Source organism: Silurus aristotelis (genome assembly GCF_946808225.1).
Source record: "Silurus aristotelis genome assembly, chromosome: 18".
Taxonomy (NCBI): Eukaryota; Metazoa; Chordata; class Actinopteri; order Siluriformes; family Siluridae; genus Silurus; species Silurus aristotelis.
In genome coordinates, this window is record NC_139591.1 from 16722699 (window position 1) to 16734766 (window position 12068).

General features: G+C 39.3%; 1 protein-coding gene and 1 long non-coding RNA gene across 2 annotated transcripts in view; one reads left to right on the top strand and one right to left on the bottom strand.

Annotated features, from left to right (window-relative positions):
* LOC310741115 overlaps positions 1 to 12068 on the bottom strand; it is an 89841-nt gene that overhangs the window by 12870 nt on the left and 64903 nt on the right. The gene's annotated exons all lie outside the window — the stretch shown is intronic.
* Positions 9906 to 11210, top strand: bhlha9 (basic helix-loop-helix family, member a9). The gene has a single exon (XM_083568289.1). The coding sequence runs from the start codon at positions 10066 to 10068 to the stop codon at positions 10903 to 10905; it is 840 nt and encodes a 279-aa protein (XP_083424415.1). The 5' UTR covers positions 9906 to 10065; the 3' UTR covers positions 10906 to 11210.

Below are 12068 nucleotides of genomic sequence, written 5' to 3' on the forward strand. Positions count from 1 at the left end.
CACTTCTGCAGTAGTTTCCCAGTCATTCAGCACCTCTTCACCACCACCGAGCCCCTGTCTGACCTCATCCCTGAATCTCACACTACAGTCTTCGTCCTTCGGTTTCCACCAGCTTATTCTTCTTTCAGTCCTCACTCTCTCTTCTTCACCTCCAAAGCCATCCTACAGACCACTGTGATGCTGTCCTAGCTACACTGTCCCCTGCTAACACCTTACAGTCTCCAATCTCCTTCAGGTTGCATCTTTTGCATAGAACGTAGTCCACCTGTGTGCACCGTTCTCCACTGTTATACAGCACCCTATGCTCCTCCTTCTTAAATAGGTATTTACCACTGCCATTTCCATTCTTTTAGCAAAATCTACCAGCATCTGCCCTTCCACATTCCGTTACTTATGGCCATACCTACCCATAACCTCCTCATCACCTCTGTTCCCTTCACTCACATGTCCATTAAAGTCTGCTCCAATCACCAACCTTTTTTTCCTAGGTACACTCTCCACCACTTCATCTAACTCACTCCAGATTTTTTGCTTCTCCTCTATTTTACAACCCACTTGTGGAGCATAGGCACTGATGAAATTTATCATCACCCCCTCAACTTCCACTTTTATGTTCATCACCCTATCAGAAATTTTCTTAACCTTTACTTCGGCCTTACTTCACTCTTCCTTCAGGATCACCACTACACCAGAGCCAGAGTGGACTTTCTTTCCATCCACACCATAATAGAACCCCCCTCCAATACTCCCTTTCTACTTGGTCTCCTGAACACACAACATATCTACCTTTCTCCTCTCCTTCATACCAGCTACCTCTCTCCCTTTACTAGTAATAGTACCAACATTTAAAGTGCCCACCCTAACCTCCACTCTCCTATACTTCTCCTTTCTCTCCGTCTCTGTAGGCATCTTCCTCCTCTTCCCTGTTGGCTAACAATACCTTTGGCGGTCATTGGTAACCAGGGCCTGGACCAATCCGGTTAGGAATTTAGGTTTGTGATCCGCATATTTGATTTAAACCCTCCATATTTATCTGAGCTTGGGACCAGCACTAAGAGTGCACTGGCTTGTGCAACCTTAGTAGCTGGGTTATATAATTAAATATATCCATATTTTGAAATAAAATACTTAGGACAGACAGACAGATTATCCTCATAAAATTACCCCAGGTTGTATGTGCATTACAGTTTTTCTGGGAATTTGAAAGTAAGGCAAATTGTTTTCGTGCAAATCCTACAGGAAAGAAAACATGAAAGTATAAATGGTTCTTTTGAAACCTTAACAACTGTTTTGGCCGATCTTTTTCCTCACCATGTCAATGTCCACCTCTAAGTTGGAGGTTCTGGGACTCTGAGCCTGACGCTGTTTCAATGGATCTTAAACTTCCTAACAGACCGACCACAAGCCGTATGGGTGGGCAAACACACCTCATCCACTCTCACCTGACACATCAACCCCTTGGTGAAGAAGGCCATGTACCATATAAGACACTTAAGGGACTTTAAACTACCCTCGCAGGTACTAAGGAGCTTTTACACTTGCACCATTGAGAGCGTCCTGACGGGTAGCATCACTTCCTGGTTCAGAAACAGCACCATGCAGGACAGGCGAGCCCTCCAGAGGATGGTGCGGTCAGCTGCATGTACCATCCGCACTGAGCTCCCTAACCTGCAGGACATCTACAGCACGTGGTGCCGGACCAGGGCCAGGAAGATTGTGAAGGACCTCAGCCATCCCAACAATGGGATATTTTCTTTGTTGCATTCAGGGGAAAGCAAACACAGATAGAATGAGGAGGAGCTTCTTCCGGCAGTCCATTTGGAGTTTAAACCAGGAAACACCCAGGCTCTAGTACTGGGCCTCTCTCTCAATCTTTACTATTTCTGTACAACTCATTTGCACTATCATATGACACCTTAACTCTGAACTGTCACTTCAACTCTGCACTTGCACAGCACAGTGTCACTTTATACCACACCATACTGCACATGGACAGACAGGAATTGGAGCTGGAAGTAGCAGAGCTGAAGATGTTGAGGTTTTCTTTAGGAGTGATGAGGATGGACAGGATTAGAAATTCTTTTATTAGAGGGACAGCGCATGTAGGAAGTTTTGGAGACAAGGTGAGGGAGGTGAGATTGAGATAATTTGGACATGTGCAGAGGACGGACATGGGGTATATCGGTAGAAAAATGCTAAAGATGAAGCCACCAGGAAGAAGGAAAAGAGGGAGGCCAAGGAGGAGGTTTATGGATGTGGTGAGAGAAGACATGCAGGTAGTTGGTTTGAAAAAAGCAGATGTAGAGGACAAAGTAGTATGGAGACAGATGATCCGCTGTGGCGACCCCTAATGGGAGAAGCCGGAAGAAGAAGATACGGCACATGAACACTTTAAGGAAAATCACACTAAATCACTTTAATTTGTACTGTCAATATCTTCCATATGCATTCATCCCCATCTAGATTCATGTATATACATATATTTTCTATAGTTACATTTTTTTCTATAGTTTATACTTTTTTAATTTATCTTTTTTATTTCTTATCTTTATATTCTATTCCTTTTTTCATGCTTAAATGTTGGACAGTCATAAAAAGCATTTCACTGCATGTTGTACTTTATATGTATGTAGATTGTGAGCTTGTCATTGTGAGCTTGTCATTGGATTGTCATCCAATCAAAGGACGTGAAAATGTAATTACTGGACGCCTGCCAGGTGGCCCTTGAGTCACCAACTTGATATCTAATTGGTTAAAGCAACAGCTTCAAGTGACATGTATTTTACGCTACAGGTGCCTTCACAGTTTATTCTAAAGGTCTCATTTCAGATTTTGACCCTGACAACATGTAAAGTGAGGGTTGAAATCTGATTGGATAGCGCAAGAGAGAGAAAAGCTATGAAATGAAGAGACTAGAGTATTTAAAGTTATTTAATACATATTCATAAACAAAAAAAATTTAAACCTAAGTCAGTGATTCAGATAGTGTTTGGTCTAGCAGAGAAGGTCTTTCTGGCCCTGACAGACAGACAGACAGACAGACAGACAGACAGACAGACAGACAGACAGATAGATAGACAGATAGATAGATAGATAGATAGATAGATAGATAGATAGATAGATAGATAGATAGATAGATAGATAGATAGATAGATAGACAGACAGACAGACAGACAGATAGTATAAATAAACATACATTATAATGAAGAACACAGACAGCAGTACAATCAGATGATTACCAGGAAGGTAAATGTTATACACATACATGTACACACATTAAAAAAAAAGCCCTAGTCCCGGTGTGTGGCAGTTCATATACTGTACAACTCTGCCTCCAACACATGGACTGAGTCTGTTCAATTTCTGCACCACCAGAGGACAGTACATACCCAAATATCATACTTTTCAACAAAAACAGTAGCATAGTTACAAAGCACTTATTAAAATGTCCTATCATTATGCTTACTGGAACTACATGAATCAATAATTCAGTATAAAATGAGTAAAAATACAGCTTTATGGTGCTTGAAAAAATAATTATAATACAAGTGTACAAATGTACTGTTGTAATTACTCCACACTTTATTTCCCTCTTGAAATTAAGAAGAGAAATTGCAGCTTGTCATGTTGCTGAGAAACCACACACCCCTTTGTTCCTAAAGACGTTCCTACATGCTTAAGAAAACTTCAGAAATACCTTTTTACAATTACGAACAACAGACACTTTAGACACTTTCATAATTATTACATTAAATGTCTCCTTATGGAAAACTTCATTATATCAATAATTATATGAGCCTTTGATAGAAATATATTTCTGAGAAACCTGTAGGTTTTGATAAATATCCATATATATATATATATATATATATATATATATATATATATATATATATATATATATATATATATATATATATATATATATATATATATATATATACACTCCCAGACTTTAAACTTAAACGAATCGTTTGAATAAAGTTATTTAGCAACACGCAATGAGTCTTTACATTCCTCCTACAGCAAGAGTTGGACAAGTTATGACATTTTTCACAGCTACTTCAAGCATGCAAGCAGCTCACTGGGGCATAAATCACTGGGGTATTTTGACATTGACATTTCTAACCTAACATTTAGTTTTTCCTCGATATGACGGCTCAGCATTGATTGAGTTGTGCTTTCTGTAGTGATATTATGTAAAGAGAAGTCATGCATTTCAAAGTTGAATCAATCAATCAAATGATTTGCATGTTTAATAACATTTTCGCATTGTGGTACGCGTTGTTTTATATAAAGTACTTATTTTCTCACCAGAAACATTTACATTTGGGTACAGTGTCACTATGTTTTGTTACTCCAAATATCTGTGTCTGTATCTGCGTTTGTATGTAAACCTGAAGTAGGTTAGAATAAATCTAAACCCTAACACTACACTCATGTACATTCACTTGTTTATTCAGCTTGCACATTTTTCACTGCCATAGCCTTAAAACTATTTACTGTACTTGTACTTTTCAACAATGTCCACACATCTTTACACTGCTATAGTCTTTATATTTATTCACTGTATATATGTTTACATATCCTCCAGTAAGGATGAGTGAATAAAAGTGCATTGTGCAGTGGTATACATTTCTTTTTTATGTACTTTCAGGCTTTATGCACACAGCCAGATGCCCTGTGAATGCTCTGTCAAACATTTCCAATTTGTGTGTGGTTTCATGTGTTATAACATACCTTTACTCAAGTTCAGATCAGGGCATATCACCACGAAATGCGCTGTGCCTACTCTCACATAATCAAATGCACGTAATCTTCATTTAGCTTTATTCTTCATGTGCTGTAACAAAATAAAGAGATATATACACTAAATGATATGTGCATATCATTATGCACTAAAACAACAGACTTATTTTCATTTTGGATGAAATGTCTGATAGATGAAGATGTTCTCTGAGGCCCCTGTCATTATGCTGATAAACACCTGTAAACAGAAATGCTGCTGGCATTCACGTTGCCCTTCAGAGCTCCTATTGACAGTTGGTACATTTTAACAACCATTAATAGCACTCTGTTGATGTGAAGTCCTCGGGCCTTTTAGCTTGTATATTTAACATTTTATGAGGAGCCGAAAGAAACTTTTATTTAACATTTTATGAGGCATTTACTCTCCTCATTGGATTTTTGAAGCGCACATTTTTCAACCCTAATTTTTTCGCTGCATGTACTTGCAATGCGAATGTCAATACGACAGCTGCATACATGCGATGTATTTATTTCAAATTAATTCAGTTTTAAGTAGAATCAATTAACTTAGATATGTAGTACCCCAAAATGAACAGTTTCCAAACTTTAGCCACCCATGAGCTGATTACCTTCACATAATAGGATGTCCTGCAGTTTTTTTTTTATTCATCCTCTACTGCATTAATATGCCAGTGACTATAACTGTATTTATTAACGACACATTTTGTGGGACATCTGCACCAGCGCCTTGTTTTGCATTGTACAAGATTTTGACACTGGAGAAATCCTTGCGAAGATATAAATATATGAACAGTACATTATAATCAATATAACTATATTTTTGTTATATAGCAGCACTTATGTGACACATCCATTATGCAAGTCCTTGATAAGTTGCTTCTGCAGAAATAATAACACATCAGATAGAACCTGTGATTTGTCTGTCAGCTACTGTTATAAGAAATTAATTGGAATTTTTTGAGCGCTTGGTCTCACTTTAAATAAAGATGTAACAAAGTGTTCATCCTTGTGAAAAAAGTCAACTAATATCAGTAGTTGCAGTCATTTTCAGTGATTGTACAGTAATTGGCCCCCCAGTGTGAACAGGGTTGACTCATCCATCAGTGTTGCTTATCACTCTCTTTTTTCCCCCTTTGACTAGAGAGAGTGAGAGAATGTTGTGTCTACTGACTCAGACTGGGTGGTTCTATTAAACCAGTATGTAATGTGGCAGGTGTGTGTGTGTGTATGTGACAATATTACACTATGACAGTATGTTGTGTCAGAAAATCTATGATATCCCATCGCTACTGAATCTAAACCAAATCTGTGTAATTGTGGGAAAATGTAATGTTTTCTTTATGAAGCTTAAGCTGTTAAATCCATACACATGAGTCAATTGCTGATCACACTGAAATTACCTCACTGTTCAGTTTTTTTTTAATCTGAAAAAATACCTAAGGCAATCTGTCCTTGGCAGGAGGATATGTTTTATTGAGGTGTGAAAATTCCACTCGGAAAGCTGAAAACATACATTAACATACCTCTGCAAAAGCCAAGGTTAGCAACCGGACTCTACTTACTCATTACTCTAACTACCCCTTGGGAAATGCATATCTATAATGTTGGCCACAGACCTCTAATAACACGCAAGTAACAACCGCTCATTATGTGGGCCTGAGCTAGAGATTTACAAATCTCAGGAAAGTGTCGTTGGACAGGTTCTCCTTGTCATGAAAATGGTTATTTCTTCAAGGGCGTCGCAGGACGCTCAGTAAAGGCCCTGATTTATTTTTGGCGGCTGATAATTACTGGTGTCTTGTCATCTGTCAGAAGCAACGGGCTTAGACGGTCTGAGGCACAGATTTCATGCTCTCAATAGGAGGCAATAAAATCTGACATAGGCCAATTATAAATCTTCGGCTGGGCCAGGGGGATGGTCTCTGCTTTGGTAGACAACTCAGTGCTTGGAACGCCAATTCATTCCAAACGATCTTCAGTATTATAAATAACATGATGCCGAAAGGCTTCTTGAAACAACAATCAATGGCAAGAAATGCATGTTTAAGCACTGTAGCGTTGCTGCTGTCGGCTGCTTTTGACTTTCTACTCATTTTTAAAGCACAGCATTTCCATATCTGTCTTTATGAAACATTGCAGATATAAAACACAAGATACTTGTGATTTTGCACACCTGGCATGGGCAAATTAAGCATGGGCTACATGATAAAGGCGGTGCATGAATTGCCCAAAATGACACCAAAATTAGGTGGTGATGTGTCACATTATGTTCAGACAGTAAAAGTGTCATAAAACTGAGAGCACCATTCAAAATGACTACGGTGCAGAAAATAATACTGCAACCCCAAAGTTCCAAAAGTTCCAAAAAAGTTGGGACACTGTGTAAAAAAAAAAAACAGAATGCAATGAGTTACAAATTTACATATTTTATTCACAATAGAACATTGAAAACATATCAAGTGCTTAAACTGAGAAAATTTACCGTTTTAAGGATTAAATTGGATTTTGAATAACCACAGCACAACTCATAAAAGTTGGGACAGGGCCATGTTTACCACTGTGTAGCATCACTCTTCTTTTAACAACTGGAAACTGAGGAGACCAGTTTTTGAAGTTTTGCGAGAGAAATATTGTCCCAGCTTTTTTGGAATTTGGGGTTGCAGTTTCACAATACAAGTGTTAAACCCCCTTCTGAGTTTTTTCAAATATTTTTACAACATCCCCCTTTATACCACAACCCCCTATAGAAATTGCTATTCTCATGGTTCAAAGGTATTGATTTATTCATTACCACAGTTTTATATTCTGTCCTTTTTTAATATATTAATAGCTCTATAATATCAGCCACTGGTAGGCCTAGAATTTCGCACATATGCTTTCAGTAGTGAGTCAATCCACCTCTTAATACCACTGTTATGCAGCTAGAGATATAAAAACTATCAATATTATACAGAAATGTCTTGCACAAGCATCAATATTAACCTTATTTAATAACCCTCCGTCTTTCCGTGCAGTTTGCATTTTTTTCTCATGCATTACGGGGGGATGAAATTTTGGCGAATTGTGTGTTTTTGTGCAAATTCTACAGGAAAGAAAACACAAATGTATAAATGGTTCATGGAAAAAGCTTAACAACTATTTAGAATTATTATTTCCTCATGGAAATCCTCACAGCTTTCCTCACAGCTTTTCTTGAGAAGTCCATCATGTAAATATTGTTGTAAGTATATCTGCAACCCAATCCATGTCTTTCACTCTGCCAGTCATTGTGGAATGAAAAAAACAACTATTAAATCCACACAAATATAACTGAGCTTGTAAAGTTTGATACAGATGCATTTTGAAAGTTCTGACTAGCACTCTCTCTCTGACTATTAAATCAAAGAACTGATGCGATCGGATGCCTCCTAGGAGGCCTTGAAGTGGCTAAGTTGCATTCTGATTGGTTAAAGCAACAGCTTTAAGCAACATAGAATGTATGCTAGTATAAGCCCACAATGCTAACAGTATTGGCCTTGCATCAGATTTATTTGACCCTGGCAACATGTAATGTGATGCCTGAAATCTAATTGTATAGAAACTCATTGACTCAATATATCCAACTTTAATTTCTATAGTATTAGAATAGTAGAATAGTGTATTGTGATGTAATCATATGTGAGTTTCTGTAAGGAGATCTATATTTAACATTTATGGATGTCAATTACAGCATCTAATATACTCGGCTAGCAAAGTGCTATGTTGTCTGAAATGGGAGAAGCCTCAGGAATTTGAAAAAGCTATATAAATAAATGTACTCAATCAACACAGAAATGTATGCATCCCATTAAGAGTGCATTGTCCTTTGCATCTCCATAGCCATATTCCTTTTCACATGCAGCTAGCATGAACATTAATTTTACAGATCACCCCAAAAATAAAAATTGCTCTCAGTGCTTTACACAAACCCTTAATGGGGGCTACTGCTAAGTAACAATGTGTTTAACTGCAAAGACCTGAAAAGTTCACATCGTTAGCACTTTAACGGCTGGCGTCACTCAGCCGCAGCAGCCACCATAAAAGAAGAGAAAAGGAAGAAAACCATGTTCAGGCATGGCCTCTTGTTTGGTGTTAGGGCAATGGCCATGGCCCGTCCTAGTACTAAGTATTGGTCTGGCCCACACAACTGATGAGAAAAATGATCTGTAGTTTGCTCAGGTGAAAAAAACATACCTCAGAGAGGATGAAAACATAATTCAACATGGCACTGGTAGACGCATTAAAAAAGAAAAGAAAACAAAATATTCCACATCAAAAGACCATCTTTTCTGACTTTTGACTACCGAAATGAGAAGAATTTTGCTTGTTTTGACAAGCATCTTTTTTTTTTTTAAAGGAAATTACACAAACCATGAAGTAAAATGCTGGGTTGCTGAAGCTAACAGCTATTACATGTTATAATTGTAAAATATTTGCCCTCTTTCCCCTAGCTTTGAAGTCCAGGTCCTTATCTATGTTTGTCCTCAGGTGCTGTTGGGACTTGATTTATAGTAACCTTACAAAGACACACAAATTATACAGTGCATAAAGTCCTGCACCAGAAGAGCAAGGATCGCCACTCTGGAGACTCCAAATTGCATCTGTGGAAAAGTCCAAATAATGGGTCCTAACCATTTTCCTCCTCCTTTCACACAGTGTGAGAGGAAATATACAAAATACTGGTTATTTGATAAATACACAATTTGTCATGATGGGTCACAGACAAATTTAGATGGAGTTGATGATTAATATTTACCACAATTTAAAAATGCTAAATATTTTTCATCCAATATTTAACTGCCAGGTTTGAGTGCACTGAAATATCATAATCTCTTCATAACAGTTGCTGGTGTTATTTTGATGCATGTAATACTAAAGAATTTGGAAATTTGTAACAAAATTTTAAACATCCTGTTGATGGTGTATGTCAAAGCCTTTCACTGAAAGATTGAAAAAAACAAAAAAAAAAACAATGTTAAGATAAAACGTGCGTTTTACAGGAAGGTGTGTCTTTTCAGCAAACTGATGCATTTGCCTGGAGGGCACTCGTAAACACAGCGCGCCATTCCTCATGGGTGACTGTACCATGTGACTGTAGGAGAAGGTGCTTTAAAAAGCAGCCGTACCTGTTGGGAGGAAGCAAAGGGTAATCATACAGTGTCTGGTGGCGCCAGTCAAAAGAGGCTCCGGACTGCATGACAAAGCTGAAACTTCGATACTAAACTCCACTAAGGAGTACCGAACTGGAGAACCAAACCACATCTAGAAGTCCCAGCAATGACGAGTCGAAGCAGCTTCACCGGCTCTGAGTTCTCAGAGGAGGAGCTGGAACTAAGACTGGAGGCTCAGGTAGATGATGATACCACTGACAGCAGTCGTAAAAGTTCCTACGCTGATAGTGCAAGTCCTGGCAGCACCCTCAGTGAAGCAGAGGAGGGTCGGCCGAAGAAACGCGGCAGACCGGTGCGCTCCAAGGCCCGTAGGGTGGCAGCCAATGTGCGGGAGAGAAAGAGAATTCTGGATTACAACCAAGCCTTTAATGCTCTGCGTGTGGCACTCAATCATGATCTTAGTGGCAAACGGCTTTCCAAGATAGCCACGTTGCAGCGTGCCATCAACCGCATCTCAGCGTTATCTGTGTTTCTTAGCTCCAACCCACCCAATGGAGCCAGCAAAACCTGCAACCACCAGGAATGCCACAGACAACCTGGACAAGTGTCCCCACTCCACCTAGAGCCCCAAGGGTATGTGTCCTGGGAACAACCACTGGCACACCAGATTCAGGTGCACAGACTGCCTTCAGAACAACAAGTTTACATGGACCATTTGAGACACGTGGGTTCAACCTGTCCAAGATCGCCACACTATTCCTGTTACTCTTCTAATGTCCAGATTTATCCAACTGGTGGATCCTGTACCAGTCCCTCTGGTGATAACGTCAGTCCTACGCGGCATGGACGACTGGGTGACAGCTTGGGCTACCAAGCTGGGGTTTGGGGATCCTGTTCTCAGAGCTATGTCGATGGGCACAGTGAGGCATCTCAGACTCTACCTTTCTCATGGCACATGAGCTATCTTCAGGAGACAGGTCCTCAACACTGCTATCCAATGCTATGACACGTTTTCAGAGGGAACTGTGATAAAATAATATGAGGACACTCTGTAGGTGCAATCTCAATGCCATAACCCAATCTGAATCTTTGACACTGGACAGTTAGGTGAACAATATTTCAAATATAAAGCCAATGCTTCATGAATGAATGTGTAAATTATGTTCCAGTATTTCACATGCTAAGCTTACAAGCTCGAAAACCTCACTGTGGAGGTAAATAAAGTGTTTTACTGATTGTATGAAAAAGAAGAAGTGTTATTGTAAATATATTGATGAATGCTTTTTAATAAAAACATACAAAATAACTAAATGGCCTAAACTCATTCTTTGTTGTTTTAAGCAATTTATAGAGACTATAAAAAAACTGAGAATAAGAAATGGCTGCCTTTAACAAATTTCTCCAGACTGTTCAATTGTCAAAATAGAAAAGTGCCCTTCCGCAATTCAAATTCCACTCAATGCACATTCAATCTCATTTTTATTCTTCTATTATGCTTCTGCATGCATTCTCTTATCTGTTCACGCAAATATGTTTTATTCAAGTGGGATAAAAGAAGGATCCGAAGAGAACAATATTCCGTCCTGCATTAGTTTCTGTTGAGTCTGCTGGGGGACTTCCTCTCTTTGCGTGTTAATGAAAGCAAACAGCGTTATTGTCAGACTGTTAGTATTTGCAGACAGACAGATTTATGAACTCTCAGGAAGGAAGCAGAAAAATCTTTGGCTGCCTGAGAAAACCCCTCTCTTGTAGCCTCCAGCTGTGCCATACAACACAATTCTCTGCAGACCAGCGTTCGGAACGTTCTGAAAAAACACCACTTCGACGCTCACATGGAGCCAGAGACGATATTTCATTTACATTTACGCCATTTGGCAGACGCTTTTATCCAAACTTTCTTTTCGGTTTCTCCCGTTAGGGGTCGCCACAGCGGATCCTCCGCACGTTTGATTTGACACATGTTTTACGCTGGATGCCCTTCCTAACGCAACCCTCCCCAATTTATCCGGGCTTGGGACCAGCACTAAGAGTGGCTGGGGATGGTTCCCTGACCAGGAATCGAACCCGGGTCGCAGCGGTGGGAGCGCTGCATCTTAACCACTAGACCACCAGGGGACCTAGACGCTTTTATCCAAAGCGACTTAGAAAAGTGCTTAGAGTCTGTATGAA

Bases quoted from the DNA above. Each gene is read 5' to 3' on its own strand.
- bhlha9 (XM_083568289.1), top strand. From the start codon at position 10,066: ATGACGAGTCGAAGCAGCTTCACCGGCTCTGAGTTCTCAGAGGAGGAG.